General features: G+C 38.1%; 1 protein-coding gene across 5 annotated transcripts; it reads right to left on the bottom strand.

The window, feature by feature from the left end:
* Positions 1 to 6732: 6732 nt before the first annotated feature.
* Positions 6733 to 15278, bottom strand: LOC145785724 (uncharacterized). Of its 5 annotated transcripts, XM_082597423.1 has the most exons (8): positions 14746 to 15269; positions 14253 to 14392; positions 13990 to 14166; positions 8095 to 8233; positions 7782 to 7844; positions 7517 to 7579; positions 7188 to 7295; positions 6733 to 7019 (listed from the first exon to the last, which is right to left on the bottom strand). In XM_082597423.1, exons 5-8 carry the CDS (start codon positions 7820 to 7822, stop codon positions 6773 to 6775), a joined length of 459 nt encoding a protein of 152 aa, XP_082453549.1. In that variant the 5' UTR covers positions 7823 to 7844; positions 8095 to 8233; positions 13990 to 14166; positions 14253 to 14392; positions 14746 to 15269; the 3' UTR covers positions 6733 to 6772. The 5 variants fall into 5 exon arrangements, with proteins under 5 accessions (XP_082453549.1, XP_082453546.1, XP_082453544.1 ...); XM_082597420.1 differs by lacking the exons at positions 7782 to 7844; positions 8095 to 8233 and having other exon boundaries at positions 7188 to 7317; positions 14746 to 15278; XM_082597418.1 differs by lacking the exons at positions 7782 to 7844; positions 8095 to 8233; positions 14746 to 15269 and having other exon boundaries at positions 7188 to 7317; positions 14253 to 14704.
* Between the last annotated feature and the right edge of the window lie 3601 nt (positions 15279 to 18879).

Raw genomic sequence — 18879 nt, 5'->3', positions numbered from 1 at the left:
TGGCAAATCGAAGTTGGTGTATTGTCAGCATGATCCTGGTTCGCAGTTGACCTTTGTTTCGAGTGATTTGGTGTGCGAACTTGGTCTTAAACCGTATGATAAAGCGTCGTTTAAAATGGATACTCTGGCTGGTCAGAAACCTACTTGTGCTGACCTTGTTAAACTCAACATCCAGTCGTTAGAGACTGATGAACTGTTTTGTGATATAACCTCGGTGGTTAACCCAGCTTGGGCTGACGATGTTAAAACTTTACCCCATAAACAAGATTTAAGTGGTTTCCGTCATTTTCATGACGTGAATATGTTTCATTTGAATGATTGTAGTACTGTAGATGTACTGATTGGCAACGACAACGCTTATTTGATGTGTGCAAAAGAAGAGCGTGTTGGTGACAATCGTAGTGAACCGCATGCTTTGCTCACTCCTCTCGGTTGGTTGGCTTGTGGTGGTAAGTCACCCTTAGTTGAAAGCGTTGCTAAAGTGTGCAGAGTGCAGACGTCTTCAGAGTCGGATGTCATCTCTGGCTTTCAGCGTAAAATTGAGTCTCGTGATATGGAAATAGCAGACCTGAATAAAGTCATTCAGGATTTGACGTTGCAAAATGAAACCTGTGAATTGTCTCGCAATGATAATTTGGCTAGAGAACTTGTTGAACCGAATATTGAGTTGAAAGGTGGTCGATTTGAGATACCTGTACCGTTGAAGGAAGATATTGATTTACCTAACAATTTTGTGTTGGCGTCAGGTAGAGCTGCTGCTTTAAGGAAGAAGGCTTTAAAACAATCTGAACTTCGAGGAACTTGTGTAAATGATGTAATGTCTTCTTGCCCTGACTTGTCTGACTTGTTAAACCCTCTGGCAGATGTCTTGGCTAGATTTCGGCTTGAAAGATTTGGTTTCATGGCTGATGTGACCAAATACTTTTTTCACATTTTGGACTCTTCAATACGTAAGCCCAATTTTATTGAACTGCTTACGTACACAGGCAGTGCCGTTCAGATCGTGAACGAACGCCCTTTGGTACCTTTGAGTGACGACCCTAGGGATTTTACTGTCATCACCCCTGCCTCACTTTTGACCCCATACTTAGACCCATAGGCTACTGTGCTGTTGGGCAACCACATGATCGTGACCAATTAAGAAGGGATTATCGGTTCAATTTGTCACTTTCTCAGCAGTTTTGGAATAAATGGATCGATTTTTACTTGCCAGGTCTTCAGGGCCGGAAAAAATGGCTAAAAATGGCCGAGAATTTGGAGCCTGGTCAACTTGTAGTGGTAGGTTCTCTCCAAGACATTGGTAAACGTGGGAAGTATCAACTTGGAGGGTGCATGAGGTAGTTCCACAAATTAGGAAAGGGAAGCCTGTGGTTCGTAGAGCCAAAGTTGCCGTCTGCAACTATGATGAGAGTACGGGGAAAGTGAAAGTAGACTACGTGTTGAGGGATATTTCGTGCCTCGCCCCCGTAAAGAACACCTAAGTGTTAGGGTTTGAGCCTGGTTTTGTCTGCGGTGGCCGATACTTGTCTGAGCCCGGAACAGTCGGTTATTATCGCAACTATTGTATATAGCGTCATTTTAGCGTGTACCTATGGTACCAATTTCATGTATCGTCGTGTATTATTCGTATTGTTGTTCATTCTTTGCATGCCCTTTGTATTTACGTATTAACTTAAACGTGAGTGATTCAAACAATTTGTGTATCATGTGTTTTTATTCATTGGCTCACGATTGTCCTTCAATTTTTTTTTAGTTATGCCATGTTAGACTGTCATAACTAGGGGCCGCTATGTTACGACCAATCTCTGTACAAATCAAACGTCATATAAAACCGTTCAAGTCTACTGAATATTACGTCATGGAACTTGCTAGAAAATGTGCCAAAATTGCACCATCGTTCATAGACTTGTGTCAAACTTGTTTGGACTTGTTTGGGCCTGTTTAAACAGGAAATATTACATCAGCTTTAAACACCTGTTGGAATGACTTCATAATTGTCTTTCATTTATTGCGTCACAGTTACTTTCTACGTGAATTTGAGATATTGATATCTATTCTGGTCATTCGTAAAATGATTGTTTGAAAGTTGGCCGCACATTTAACTGTTGGCTTAGTGCTTGCTAGCTGGACAAAAGTTCCGTCTTTTACCCAAGTAATTTGTATTGTAGTGACAGTTTTTAGGTGTACGGCGTTGCACCAGTCATTTCGATAGCCTCGGGCTAATTTTACTGGAATACACTTTTGAATAGACGTTTCGAAAGTGTGTTTATTTTTGGGTCATTGCATGCAGACGAACGGATTTGGGAATCTTACGTTACAATTTTCCCACGAAGAGATTATGGTTTACCGCTGTGACCAGCGGTTTCATCTATTTTGATTGTCCCTTGCTGTAGGCCTACTCAGGCAAGTTGTAATTATCACAATCTAACTTTTCCCAACTATGAGCACTATATGTCGATGCGCATTTGTGTATTGTGTGAAAATTTTGATGGTGTCCAAAAATCAAATATTATTTACAAAATAACTCGGTCTCTTAGAATATCCTCATATGTCACATCAACAAATACTTTCCTGACTTACCAATAGGCCTAACTAAGGTAATAAAGAAACATTCTACTAACGGACAGTTCAGTGATAAAAAAAAATCGAAAACTTTGATATTTCTTGCAAATGCAAACAATATAAGTTTTTCATAACAAGATGAAGTTCAATAGCATTACAAGAATTCCATCACCATAATTCAAAAAGAACCTTTCCATTACTTGGGTTGACCCTTGCGATTACTCCGCATATGGGTTATGTTATGTACCACTATAGTTCACCGTACTGCCGATTGCCTAAAGCATGAAAAAAGTTGCATCTGTCTGCGGTTACTTATAAGTTATATTTTTTTCTAAATTCAACTAAAACAGCTATTTGCATTATGAAACAGTTGGATAAGTGCCATAAATCAAACTATGGAATAAGTTTGTTTTCCTATAAAAACGCCTGCCTGCAAAATGATACCATGTTCATAAAAATTACTAGATGTACATAACGCAATATACTTTATGATATTATATTTTCTGATTATTGATTCGATTGGCTCAATATGAGATGGCTACTTCTAAACTACACTTATGAAGGCAGAGTCTGCAATTACTTGAATTTTTGCAGGTGTTACCTACAATAAATAATGCGATTAATCGAATACAATTCTCACACAACTCGTGAATATGTCTAGTCAATCAGCGCTGACATAATGCTGGATGATGCATTATTGTTTATTGAATAATTTAGTAAATATGCGTAACTTCATCTGTTTGTTATTGTGAGACGAAACTAGGAAGAATGGAAATAGAAATGGATAAAATAAAGGTATTTTTATTCAATGTAAACGCGCTGCCGCGTGTCATTATCTAACTAAAATATCTCTCACCGCTAGCCTATGTCGATTCATCGTTTTCTGACGTCACGTCCATTCGACAATAAACGATTTTTTTCATGCATTCTCAGTTCAGGTTGGCAGTTACCCGCCTTTCCGTCGATTCAACGTTGCAAGACGTCGCATAAGTTCATATCTTTAGTTTGGTAAACGGAGATAAGATTTCATTGTGACATTGTTATGTAAACTTATATTTCACATGAGACAACTTGACAAGTAAATACACAAGTTTTCACAATTTATGACGAGTTATAGCACATGGAATGTTACGCTACAATTGCTTTGCGAGGTACTGCATTGCGGTTTAGTTTATCAGTGACAGTGAACCTGGTACAAGAAGCCTCGAATATATTGATTCAACTAAGCCGCATCACGTATAAACGTGGTGGAACGATCGTCCTTTTCACAAAAGCGTGATGTTCTGGTTTATCCTACACAAATGAGAAGCGTATTGCATTTCAAATCTTTAGGCCTACATGTCGACTTGGAAATAAATGTTTACAAGTATATGTGAGAAGCTTTGGGAACATTGACGCCTTTTCTGCTTTTGATAGTGTGTCGGACAAAAGGAAAGATTTGAAACCAAAATCATAATATGTTACAGCGCAGCTTCTACAGTAGGTAAATTTCTAATTATTCAAAAAAGCGTTGTGGCCCAAACAGAACAATCTAAAAACAGTCCACAACGTTGAATATGTCACGAGAAATGAGAGTGAAACAAAACAAGTCGATCACTTTCAATACTTATCTCACATTTTACATCAAATCTACTCCAAATGACGCTGAGTCATTGCAATAACGTTGTAGCCTATGCTTTGTTTGATTGAAAGGACATCATTGTCTGCGAAAAACAATTCTCGCTCTAGATGCATTGGCACCAAGTCTTATGTTTAATTTTACGCAATTTCAACCGCAAGCGACGGTAACTCATCATATTAAAGTTGAAGCTTTTCTTGTATCGACGTCGCTTATAAGCCGTGGTGAAAACAAAAGGTCAACGCATACTGCCAATTTCCTTCACGCTGTGAAGCAGTTAAGATTACCGAGATGTGGGCCAAATTAATTACTTTCATCCAGCTGGTGGGAAAATTTTGAACAATAGAATATGAAATATTTCAGAGGATGTGCTGAGAAATGCCTTATATCTCTCAATTTATAACCTTTATTCGCTCAAAATTTCAGCTCAATAGAGGTGAATGAAAGTTAGGAAAAGTCAAGAAATCTCGTAGTCGCAGCCTCAGTGGTTTTAGAGATACAACTGTTGATGCAAAAAAGTTGAATTGACAGCCCCCCCCCAACCTTCAAACAGTTAAAAGGGAACGTGAGTCTCACACCAACCCAGAAGCAAAAACTCTATCGTCATAAAAACAGCTTGAGAACTCTTGTAAGCAAACGCACTGCACTTTCTAAAAAAAGGAAAATTTTATAAAACGGTGGTTTTCCCAGAAGTTTAATTGCACCACTTATTGGGGCTGTCATTCCTGCTATAACAAGCCTTTTCACAAGGAAGTGATGATGCATGCAAAAAAGATGGTTTTGGTGGATCCCCGAGTTTTGAACAATCCTGCCTCCAATCCCACCTCAAAAATGCTTTCGAATTTAGACGAGGAAATGAATACCATCTTAAAGCGGTGATTTACCGGACGATGAAAAAGCGAAATTATATCAGCAAGTTTTGCAACGTTACTTAACCTACCAAGAAAAGAAAAATCAACCTATCCGGATTCGAGTTGAAGAAGAATTACCAAAACCTAACCATACATCCACCCCAGCGATTGAGTTGAGAATATTAGATAGCGTCCCTAATTCAAAACGAAAATCAGCTCAAGATCTTCTTCAATTAATGAAAAACTCTGACACCATAAGCTGGAATAAGTTGGGCGAGGTGAAAATAAACGATAAAGTGCTCTCTGGTTCAAATGTACAAGATTTAATCAATGATGTATTGAGAAAAAGAAAAAATTTTGAACCGATAGGTTGGAAAGAATTTGGAAACGCTTTAGCAGATCAACACCCCACAAACGTTAGTTGGAAATAAAGAACGGTGGGACTACATGCACCCTTCTGTTCCAAGCAGCTCTCTCGGACCAGAACAAAAGCAAACCAAACCTAAAGAAACACCTAGTCGATCAAGAAGAAAAAATTCCAAACAAAAATTGAAACAATTCGTTTGGTCGCCATATTAAAATATGTCTTTAAAGGAAATTTATTACAACCCCGTAACCCTGGGAGTTTTGGTGGCGTCAGTGCTTTGCAAAAATACTCAAAAAAACCTATAAAGAAAGTGAAAGAATGGTTAATGGGACTAGACATCTACACATTGCATAAACCAATCAAGAGAAAATTCAAGAGAAGACAAGTGATTGTTGGAAGCATCAACCAACAGTTTCAAGCAGACCTGTGTGATTTATCAAAGCTGAAAAAATACAATAGAGATTATAAATACTTGTTGACATGTATTGATGTGCTTTCAAAATACGCCTTTGCTGTCCCTTTGAAAGATAAAACTGGAAAGAGCCTAGTAGAAGCTTTCTCTCACATCATCCAAGATCGAAAATGCGATAGTCTGCAAACCGATGAAGGAAAAGAGTTCACCAATCGCCTATTTCAAGCGTTTCTAAAAGAGAACAACATACACTTTTTCACAACAAGAAATGAAACTAAAGCTAGCATTGTAGAAAGATTCAACAGGACGTTGAAAACAAAGATGTGGCGATACTTTACGGCGAAAAATACGCTAACCTACATCGATGTCTTGATGTCTTGAATGATTTATTGTGGAGCTACAATCACAGTTATCATCGCTCGATCAAAAGGACTCCTGCCTCGGTTAATAAGGAAAATCAGGAAGAAGTTTGGCAGGTTCTATATGGAAAGCAACGACCCATTAAACGTTTCGAATTTCAGGTTGGAGATAAGGTTCGCATCAGCAAGGTGAAGCAACTGTTTGAGAAAGGTTATATGCCTAACTTTACTGAAGAAATTTTTACCGTTTCAAAACGATTCATTGGAAGCCCTACTCTTTACAAACTAAAAGACTACAGCAACGAAGAACTCCCAGGTCGTTTTTATCCTCAAGAACTTCAAAAAATCATAAAGAATGATGATGAGTAGCCTATCTAATTAAAGCTATTGTCGGAGAACGAAAGCGAGGAAGGAATAAACAAGTACAAGTGAAATGGTTAGGTTATCCACCTGCATTCAACACTTGGATCAACGAAAAAGATTTAATTGCTGTGTAACTTCGCTTACAATTTCTTCGCTTGTGCAATCCAATAAAACAAACTGTTGACAATTTGTGTGTGGTATATTTCGATAATGCAGAACACAAGACAGATGCTATAATATTTATTTAAACGATTTATGAACGTTCCAAAATTCATCACTAAACAAATCGATTGGTGATTGAGGTGGTGTTTCATCCTCCTTAAATGAGTTAAAAATGTCGCAGAGACATTGGGCGTCACAGCCTCGATGTTCACATCTTCTGATATCCCACTCATCTGTAGGATGATTTGAATAGAGGTTAAGTGAATCCCCGATAGGATGATCTTGGCTCCACACCCAAGAAAGATCGAATTCTTCAATTACTTTCCTTAAAAAAAATAAATAAAAAAAATAATACAAAAAATATGGAATACCCAACAAATCTTTCTCACTGTAGCAATCATATACAAACTGGTAAGACAAAGTTAATTTTTTTTTCCACAAGGTGAATTAGACATGGGCTAAAAATAGTGAATCAAACATACTGCAGGCTTACCTCCAATCTTCTTCAAGTCCTTCCATCTGCGAGTCGGAATAAAAGAAATCCACCAAATAACTCTCTTCTAATACTTGAAGTTCTGAGAGAGCTTCCTCATGATGTTCACTACAGAGATTGGCCGTAACAACTATTTAATAAATATTTCATCATAAACACAAGCTTAGTCTTTTAACTAACATTGTTTTAACATTTATTTCGACTTTAAAATGATTAAACATTCTAATTGAATGTTTTTAAATATAATTTCTCCTATTTTTCAAAATAAAATTAAAAAAACGTGTTTAAGACACAAAAACACAGGCTCACAAAAGTTAAAATAAACCCACCTCTTTCTGTTCTGTGACAGTTTCTCCGCAACCTCGTACATCTCTCCATCAGAAACATTCCCCCTGCAAATCATTTTTATTACACTCCAGAGGTATGCTTAGTCTTTTAACTTACATTATTTTAACATTTATTTCGACTTTAAAATGATTACAAATTCTAATGGAATGTTTTTAAATATAATTTCTCCTATTTTTCAAAATAAAATTAAAAAAAACGTGTTTAAGACACAAAAACACAGGCTCATAAAAGTTAAAATAAACCCACCTCTTTCTGTTCTGTGACAGTTTCTCCGCAACCTCGTACATCTCTCCATCAGAAACATTCCCTCTGCAAATCATTTTTATTACACTCCAGAGGTATGCTTAGTCTTTTAACTTACATTATTTTAACATTTATTTCAATTTTTTTTTTAAGTATTTTGTATTTAGAATAACCCACAAGTTTATCATGCGAGAGGGGAGGTTCTCTCCTCTAAAAAAAAAATTTGCTTAGTTTCAAGAAAATAAATGACACTAAAGCGAACTTTACCATATGAGACACTCTCTACAAAAAAAAAAAAATTAAAATACATATTTACCTGTTCCAGACAATTGTTCACCTGATCAAACGTCATATAAAAACCGTTCAGGTCTACTGAATCTTAGCGTATTACGTCATGGAATATTTCCTAAAAATGAGCCAGAGTTGCACCATCGTTCGTAAGACTTGTGTCAAACCTGTTTGAACATGAAACATTGCATAACCACCTTTGAACACCTGTTTGAATTGCGTGACAATGTCTTTCATTATTGCGTCACAGTTACTGTTTACGTGAGTTTGAGATATCGCAAATTATTCTAGTCATTCGTAAAATTGTTGCTTGAAGTTAGTCGCAAATTTAACTGTTTCGCTTAGTGCTGCTAGCTGGACAAAATTTCCGTCTTTTATCTAAGTAGTTTGTTCTGTAGTGACAAGTTTTAGTGGTGTATCGCGTTGCACCCATTTTCGATAGCCGCGGGCTAATTTTACAGAAATACACTTTTTGAATAGAAGTTTCAGAAGAGTGTTTGTCTTTCGGTCATTACATACAGACAAACGGATCCAGGAACTTTATGTTACAATTTTCCCACGAAGAGATTATGGTTTACCGCTGTGACCATAAAGAATAAAAGACGTTACTCTGTCTAGTGTTTGGTGCAGAAGCAAAAGAAATTAAAGACATTTCTTCTCAGTTGGTACTGAAGAACTTCAAGCTAAAAATTAAAGGCGTTTCTTTGTCGATTCTGATGAAAAAACTACATTGACATTAATTGGCAAGATAAAAGATTAAAGACAATCGATCTGTGCTTGAAGATTCAAGTCGAAGAATCCAAGCAAGTTTTGTGGAACTTTAGGACTTCATATACCCGTACAACTACGGTATTGTGCATTTAAATTCTTTTTGTATTTTTACGGTCTTTGCAGTTAAGTTTTTTATAACTTAATATTTTGTGTGTTTGTGTCAATTTTTTAATTGTTAAATTTAGCACCAAGATTTAATATGTCTATCCTCGGTGGCGACAAGGACTCGACCGCCGTCGACTCGACTGAGTTTAAGCCTGATGATGTTCTTTGCGGTCGGGCAGGCCATTCTGGGGAGGGACCCAGTAACAATGAGGCTAAGTCAGTTCGAGAGGCCCGGCATCTTAGAAGGGATATTTTGACTCAAATTGGGAACTTTCTGTAGCCCTAGGTTCTTTGAGTGATAAGCAGGAATTGTTAATTTTTCGATCTAACTTATCTACTTTGGAAAAGGATTTACGGCATTTCCATGCTCTTTTGAGTAAAATTGTTAACTCTGCAATCTTGGCAGAACTTCGTGATAGGGTAGATCCTGAATTTAACTCGTTAAAAAATAACTTCGAACAAAAAGAAAGTGAGTTCTCAGATAGGTTGGATGCTGACATACATCCTGAGGATAGCGCCTCAAATATAAGCACTAGGATGTATAGGAGTTCATCACGGATAGTGGCACAAATTAACCTGCAGCTAAGACGAGAGGAGCTCCAGATACAAGCCGAGGCCGAAGCGAGAGCTGCTGAGGCCGCCGCGAGAGCCGATGCGAGAGCTGCTGAGTTCGCACTCAAAGACGCTCAGTTGAGAGCTGAACAACGTAAAGAGATAGTTTTAGCTGAATATCGATCAGAGGCGGGCTCACGGCGTAGCTCTAAGAAGGGCTCTTCTAGGCATTCCAGAAGTGAACATCAATCGCAGTTAAATTTACATAACCTTTTCCAGACGCCTGTTCATTCTGTAAGTGGACCAGTACAATCCACATGTTTTCAAGCTATTTCAGGAGGTCTCGGGGCCGCAGCTAAGGATCTTCCGAAGGATCTAAAGCCAAAGCCTCCGAATTTTAGCCGAACTCCTCCCCCAGAGCGTACAGGTCACGGGGCCGCCATCCGAAGTAATGTTTTGCCCCCTTCACAGTTTTCTGCGCCACTAGTTTTTGATCGCCCAGCTGCACGTAATTTGGGTGGTTGTGAGAGGCGAATCGTGTCTCCTGATTTTAACTTGTGTAAGGAGCGTGATCGGGCTGTGCATGTGACTGAGCCCCCTCAGCCCATTAAGGGATATAGCTTGTCTTCTCCCGCTAAATCGAGTTCTCAACAGCAGGATTGCTTTTTTGAATACCAAAATAGTAGGACGTTTTTCGATAAGGCGGCCTTGATTGGTTACGATGGTAATAATATGCCATTTGTCTTCTTTAAAAATCGTGTTACGGCCTTAATGGCAGCTTCGCCCTTTAAGGGGACTCGTTTGACTTTGTTACAAGCAGCTTGTGTTAGAACAGCTGCACAAACGATTGCTAATTTGGTTTCCGACACTCCTGGCTTGTCAGAGGAAGACAGGATAGAAATGTCGTTAGCTCGCTTGTCCCAACGTTTTGGAGTTCGTGGAGGTCTTTTCGCAGAACCGGAAATTAGAAAGTATCGCTATGGTAGCAAATTGAATTCAATCTCTTCCAGTGATTTGAAAGAGGTTAAAGATGAATTGTAGCAGTGTTTGCTTTACGCGCAAGCTTATGGTCAGCGTGATAAATTAGAAGGACGTTTTGTTTTGGATTTGGCTAAGCGACTCCCGTTTAACGCTAAGCAGCGTTATCTTGACTTTTTAGGTGATCAGTATGGTAGCACTGATGAGCCTACTTTTCAGAGTTTGTTCGATTTTGTAGTACGGGAGGAAACGCGCAAGTCGACTGATTTTAGCATTATGCTAATGGGCGATTCTGGTGAGTCGCAGCATTTTAAAAAGTTTGGCAAAGGAAAATTGCCTTCATGTCCGGTTAGGCAGACGTCCGTAAAACCCCATGATGATGTGATGTCAGGGAGTTCGCAGTACTCGACTGTTGTTGGCGCACCGCGCGGTGGTGAAGCCAGACGTAAAAACCTACCGGCATGCATTTGTTGTTCGTCACGTGGTCAAGTTGAATATCATTTTTTGTCTAATTGTAAAGAATTTTTGCGCTTGACACCTAAAGATCGGAGAGATGTTATTGTGAAAGCTGGAAAATGTTTGAATTGTTTGCGCCAGCATATGGTTAGGGACTGTAATCATGCAAACAACTGTCGTAAGTGTGGGCCTAACAACGATAGGAAACACTATTTTCTTCTGCATGATTTTTATGTGACGTCACGTGATTCTCTGGATTCGATCGGCAAAGATGATGCTCGTGCCAGAGTTCCTGTGCGTAATGTTAAGATTGGAAATGTTAAAGCAGCTTTTAACCGCATTACTGCTGCTCGTGTTTTGAATCCAATGACTGGCAAATCGAAGTTGGTGTATTGTCAGCATGATCCTGGTTCGCAGTTGACGTTTGTTTCGAGTGATTTGGTGTGCGAACTTGGTCTTAAACCGTACGATAAAGCGTCGTTTAAAATGGATACTCTGGCTGGTCAGAAAGCTACTTGTGCTGACCTTGTCAAACTCAACATCCAGTCGTTAGAGACAGATGAACTGTTTTGTGATATAACTTCGGTGGTTAACCCAGCTTGGGCTGACGATGTTAAAACTTTACCGCATAAACAAGATTTAAGTGGTTTCCGTCATTTTCATGACGTGAATATGTTTCATTTGAATGATTGTAGTACTGTAGATGTACTGATTGGCAACGACAACGCTTATTTGATGTGGGCAAAAGAAGAACGTGTTGGTGAAAATCGTAGTGAACCGCATGCTTTACTCACTCCTCTCGGTTGGTTGGCTTGTGGTGGTAAGTCACCCTTAGTTAAAAGCGTTGCTAAAGTGTGCAGAGTGCAGACGTCTTCAGAGTCGGATGTCATCTCTGGCTTTCAGCGTAAAATTGAGTCTCGTGATATGGAAATAGCAGACCTGAATAAAGTCATTCAGGATTTGACCTTGCAAAATGAAACCTGTGAATTGTCTCGCAATGATAATTTGGCTAGAGAACTTGTTGAACCGAATAAATCATTTTTCAATCATTTTATTTTCGTCATTAACGCGTCCGGGACGGAAAAGATACTAACTACAAAAATCGATATAAACCTACCAGCACGTTAACGAACGGGAAAAGGTGGCAAAACCTTGAAAGGTTTAAAACGTGCCTGAATGAAAAATTATGTAGTAGGCTATATATCAGTAGTTAGCACGGCCACAAAACCCAAATATTGAGTTGAAAGATGGTCGATTTGAGATACCTGTACCGTTAAAGGAAGTTATTGATCTACCTAACAATTTTGTGTTGGCGTCAGATAGAGCTGCTGCTTTAAGGAAGAAAGCTTTAAAACAACCTGAACTTCGTGATTTCCTTACTGACACCATGAAAGATCTTCAAGCTAATGGCTATATTGAGCGTGCTGGTTAAGCAGGAAATGTCAAGGAATTTGAATGGTATTTACCATACTTTGTGACGTCACAATTAAAAAAGCGCATTGTTTACGATGGCAAGTCTGAATTTCGAGGAACTTGTGTTAAAGTTGTAATGTTTTCGGGTCCTGACATGTTAAACCCTCTGGTAGATGTCTTGGCTAGATTTCGGCTTGAAAGGTTTGGTTTCATGGCCGATGTGATTAAATACTTTTTTCACATTTTGGACTGTTTGCTACGTAAGCCCAATTTCATTGAACTGCTTACGTATACAGGCAGTGCTGTTCGGATCGTGAACGAACGCCCTTTGGTACCTTTGAGTGACGACCCTAGGGATTTTACTGTCATCACCCCTGCCTCACTTTTGACCCCATACTTAGACCCATACTGTGCTGTTGGGCAACCACATGATCGTGACCAATTAAGAAGGGATTATCGGTTTAATTTGTCACTTTCTCAGCAGTTTTGGAGTAAATGGATCGATTTTTACTTGCCAGGGCTTCAGGGCCGGAAAAAATGGTTAAAAATGGCCGAGAATTTGGAGCCTGGTCAACTTGTAGTGGTGGGTTCTCTCCAAGACATTGGTAAACGTGGGAAGTATCAACTTGGGAGGGTGCATGAGGTGGTCCCACAAATTAGGAAAGGGAAGCCTGTGGTTCGGAGAGCTAAAGTTGCCATCTGCAACTATGATGAGAGTACGGGGAAAGTGAAAGTAGACTACGTGTTGAGGGATATTTCGTGCCTCGCCCCCGTAAAGAACACCTAAGTGTTAGGGTTTGAGCCTGGTTTTGTCTGCGGTGGCCGACACTTGTCTGAGCCCAGAACAGTCGGTTATTATCGCAACAATTGTATATAGCGTCATTTTAGTGTGTACCTATGGTACCAATTTCATGTATCGTCGTGTATTATTCGTATTGTTGTTCATTCTTTGCATGCCCTTTGTATTTGCGTATTAACTTAAACGTGAGTGATTCAAACAATTTGTGTATCATGTGTTTTTATTCATTGGCTCACAATTGTCGTCAATTCTTTTTTAGTTATGCCATGTCAGACTGTCATAACTAGGGGCCGCTATGTTCCAGACAATTGTTCACCTAATCAAACGTCATATAAAAACCGTTCAGGTCTACTGAATCTTAGCGTATTACGTCATGGAATATTTCCTAAAAATGAGCCAAAATTGCACCATCGTTCGTAAGACTTGTGTCAAACCTGTTTAAACATGAAACATTGCATAACCACCTTTGAACACCTGTTTGAATTGCGTGACAATGTCTTTCATTATTGCGTCACAGTTACTGTTTACGTGAGTTTGAGATATCGCAAATTATTCTAGTCATTCGTAAAATTGTTGCTTGAAGTTAGTCGCAAATTTAACTGTTTCGCTTAGTGCTGCTAGCTGGACAAAATTTCCGTCTTTTATCTAAGTAGTTTGTTCTGTAGTGACAAGTTTTAGTGGTGTATCGCGTTGCACCCATTTTCGATAGCCGCGGGCTAATTTTACAGAAATACACTTTTTGAATAGAAGTTTCAGAAGAGTGTTTGTCTTTCGGTCATTAGGCTACATACAGACGAACGGATCCGAAACTTTATGTTACAATTTTCCCACGAAGAGATTATGGTTTACCGCTGTGACCACTACCAAATATCTGGTTTCTGGGTTGTTTCTCCCACATCGGGTAGAGAAGGGCGGTGTTTAATTCTCCAATGTTCTTGGAGTCCTTTCTTCTGTTTGTAGATTTGTCCGCAAGTCGGACATTTGTGAACAGTTGGGAAGTGTTTATGGTTGATCTTCTCCTCTCGACTGAAATAAAAAATAAAAAATAAACAAACAAAAAAAAATCAACCCACATAATCATAAACTATATCAAATGTAAACACACAACCCACCTCTGAAAAGAAACATATTGCATCTCCGACACACTCCACACGTTTTTTCGTGTCTTTTGACTCTCCAATTGGATGCCAGTTGTTTTTCACAGAACCTACATCTTTTACATGCATGGTTGTGTTGGTCCTTGCTTTTAACACTATCAACAAAACAAAACAAAAAAAACTTATTATCACCCACCCACAATTTTATTTTCATGAAAAGACTTGAAACTGACCAAAATTTCAGGGAAAATAAATAATGATACACACACACCCTAATCCCAACAAACATCAAAACAAGGAAATAAATACTTTCCAAACATTACCCCACAGATTTGACAGAAAACACACGATAATTACACATGAGAATGGAGAAAACTCTCTTCTTTAAATGTCTTATGACACTTCTCACACTCATAATCTCGCAAGCATTCATCTAAAAATCTAACGAAATGAATGTTTTAGAAACCCACTGAATTCGAATAGAGAAAAAGCAAAAAATAACATTCACCTGTTCAATGAGTTCGATTCAATAATTTCGCATCAACTTCATACAATTTCGCATCAACTTCACTTCTTTCAAGGCACCCATACAGCCGGCATGAAATCTACTCGCTTTTTATAGAACTCTTCATACAATCAATGTTTCCTTTTGCAACTTCCTGGTTTAAATCAACCGTTATTGCCGCTCAAATCGGTCGAAAAATGCGTTCACTTTGATATAGCGTTAACCTTCAATGCTTGGCAAATCGGCTGAAAAATGAGCTGTCTTTAAAGCTTCCTTTTGCTGATTGCAACTTCCTGGTTCAAATTAACCGTTACTCTCACCCGCTTAAATCGGTTGAAAAATGAGTTGTCTTTGATATAGCGTCATCAAGCGAGTCGTTCACTTTGATATAGCGTCATCGGTCGAAAAATGGACTCACAATCTAGCCGCACTACATTTTGTCACTACATTTACTTGTTGTATTTGACATCAGAGACTACTTACGTATAGAAAGGTTGATTTTATTTTGAAATCGTACAAAATCCACTGACATCACATTTAGCTGTCACTTAGCTGTTAATGTAGTGACAGTTTTTCAATCTTCTCACTCAATGAATCAGAAATTGCTGGATTCCAGACTTTAAAACCGAATATCGATTGATTTTTTTGACAAGTAGACCAACTTTGCTAACGAACATCATAAACTTGTTAAGCAGATAGAAGAGAACACTAGAAAAATAACCTTGGTTGCTACATCTGCTGTGTTCACTAAACAACTTCTAAAAGCACACTTTCTTTTGGAGCATTACTGATATTTATAACTTTTATATCTTCCAGCCTATTCTTAGTTTGATCCACTTCATTAAGCTATATAGACCTACAGTGCTGTGCCTAGCTCCGCGATTTTGCTAGTCCTTCATACCTCACCACTGGGTAATCTGCGACTAGGATTTTAGTTTAGCAATCTTTCTGCTGTTTAAATGTGAATAAGGTTATGATTTCTTATATTTATCCTTATATTCTCTACTCCTCTTTATATTCATCATTTACTTATCCAAACAAGCTGACTGATTCAGAAAATATGCATTACAAAAATGTAAACTACGCACACCAAACTTTTGTGCCAACGAGAAATGAAAAAATAAGTAACTTATTACAGTGAGTATTTATTGAGGATAAAACCCATGAAGATGTTGGACATGGAAGAAGATAAATCTTCAAACTTAAAAGAACATTCTAGGCAGAAAAATACCCGAAATGCTTTTATAAGCTAAAAAAACTTCATCATCATTGAGTTTTAACGTTCTTTTCTAGGAGCATACAGTTAAAATCGTTCGCCTGCATCGAAGTCTAACTGACAACAACTTCTTGTGAAATCTTAAACAAGTAGGCCTACTGCGATTGAATTAAGCTAAACATATGTGAAGTCTGCGCTTACTGCATGACAAACGGAGAAACGAATGCCACAGAATTTACAGTATATCGCTGACTTCCCTTTACACATGTCGCCAAACATATGTGTAATCTACGCTTTCTGCATGACAAACAGAGAATTGTATGCCACAGGATGTAAATCGCTGATTTCCCTTTCATAATGTCGCCTTGATCAAGCAGCTGTAACGAAGCTGTCATAGCAAAGTCAGTTGGCTACCATACGGTAAAGTAACCAAACAAGAAGGTTAGATGTCACTTATTGTAGGGGGGAGCAAATAGACTATACTGTAGTGCAGGGCTTCCCAAACTTTTTTGCTCGCGACCCCTTTTAATCTCCTAAAACTTTCCGCGACCCTTTACAGTTGACATGATAAACAGTGCGAAATATACGTTTGTGATTTATTAAAAGGCTTAATTTGAACCATTTCGAACGAAACTAGAGTAGCATCAAGCTACCGATACTCGAAACCTGCTACTTTACACGTAACCCATTGGAAACAAAACACAACCGAAAACACATTTATTTAGTTTTAGTGTGATGAGTGCGACTGCTTTCTGCTGCAAAGCGAATCCAGTCGGTGCTCAATGTTTGTTACTGCTGGTCTCAAGGCGGTTTCAATCTTGCTTAGTCTGGAACGGTATTTTCTTACGATTGTCATTAACTTTGATAATGTTGACTCGCACAGAAGCGTGAACACAAACACCAGGAGTGCAGTCACTGCTGAGTGAGATAATTAGGCCTATAGATATTCCGCTTTAACCAGCCAAAAAGTGTGAAACTTTTTCCAGAAAATTCAAGCCGCAACGTAGAATCAGAAAATAGATGAGCATGTTATTCCTGAGATTTGGAAGAGAGGTGCTCGGTATTTTGTATTTGTATTACAAATAAGTTTAAGATCCAATCAAATTTGGCATTGTTTAATTCTGGAAGAAAATACTTTTAAAACTGTTTCAACAGATTTGAGAAGTGGTCGATAACCACAGGCTTAAACATTTGGTTCCCCATCATCACTGTTAGTCAAAAACTCTACAGTAGATGAAAAAATTTCAAATGAATCATTTTCAACTTCTTCTTTCTTGATATTTAAATTTTTAACAAACTCTTCAAGTTTTTGATTTCTTGATTTCAATGTAAAAATATTGGTGTTTTTTCCTTAGATGGATAAATTAAGTTCTTTCCATTTTTCAAGCAAATTTTACAAATAGCATAATTTTGAAAGTCAGATGTCATTGCAGAAATGATGGACCAATTAAGTTTGATTTTTTTCCCTTGGAAAAACCACGACTTCATTTTTCAACGTTAATAGCGTTTTTAAAGTTTTGTTTTTGAGAGCCCTCTTACTTCACAATGCAGTAAAAGGGATTTAAACTGAACTCTCATTACATTTTACCATATAAACTTGCAAAAATATGGGTATTGAGTGCGCGACTCAAAGTTAATATTTTTATAGCATCTTGCACAATAGCATTTCGATGAGGATAATTCTTTTTAGCTATTGAGGTTTCGCAATGAATCATAGCCCATGTATACTAACTTAGTGTGTTAATACAATATGTGTAGGCCTAGCCTATCACTCGCAAATCGCACTTTTGCATGAAACCCAAGTGTATGTCCTCTCATTGCAGAAGCTAACACAGTCATGACAACATTGCAGAAGCTAACACAGACATGCCAACACAGTCCTTTCAAAATCGCCCACTTCCGTGCAAAAATTGACGAAATTGTCGTTACCGTTCGATTTTTTTTAACCAGCTTTCGATTAGTTTTACTTTTTCAATATTTAGCTATATTAGCATGCAGTCCTCACGCTAGCCCACTACCAGGGCTAGGCCTATTTACGCAGAATCTACAACTCAGTTAAAAATAATGTTTTGAACAGTTATATCAGTTTTAACAACTGCGTTATAAAATAAACGTCTGAAAAGTATCATAGGATAATATGCATTACTTTATGTAAAATTGGTGTACTCTCTGCGACCCCTGAAGTTTGTTACGCGACCCATTGCGGGGTCGCGACCCCCAGTTTGGGAAGCCCTGCTGTAGTGTATATATTAGTTAATGTAGCCTATATTAAATGCATCAATGCTTTAGGTTAGGCAATATAACCCATTGGCAAATTTGCCGTGTTTAGCTGACATGAACAGACGTAACTCAGCAACAACACTACATTTAACATTATAAAAACAAAAAAACAATAAACGAACGTTTTCAGCTAGTCATACAGCCCTTTTCAAGCCTATACATATGAAAAAATATTTTAAAAGAAATGCTAAAGAATCATACAGTGTCACAGCAAAAAATATGGTCAAATCTAAACATTTGAAAGACTGCTTAGAGTGGTTAACTTACAGTACTCATACAAGCCATACGGAGCCCATCTTTTAACCGTTTTTGATTGAATTGTCACGTGTTGTGCTTCTCATATTTTGCTTTGTTTGTGCCACTATCTCGTGTTGTGCTTCTGTCCATCTTGCGTAATCTGCTTGAGTCCTTCTCTGAACAATTAATTTTAACTCTCAAATACTTGACTTCTTGTGCTGCGTAATTTTTTCAGTTATCATTTTGTAAACGAAAATGTTCTATTATTGTTGTTGTTTTTAGAATGTTAAATGTAATGCTGTTGCTGAGTTACGTCTGTTTATGGTTTAAAAAAGTTACCTCTCTACCTAAATTGTATTAGCTGACATGGTCTTTGATAAGGCTTCTCAAACTATGGATCGTGA

The sequence above is a fragment of the Aplidium turbinatum genome, chromosome 16 (genome assembly GCF_918807975.1).
Source record: "Aplidium turbinatum chromosome 16, kaAplTurb1.1, whole genome shotgun sequence".
Taxonomy (NCBI): Eukaryota; Metazoa; Chordata; class Ascidiacea; order Aplousobranchia; family Polyclinidae; genus Aplidium; species Aplidium turbinatum.
The sequence above is the reverse complement of the archived record's forward strand: the minus strand, read 5'-3'. Positions and strand labels throughout refer to the sequence as shown.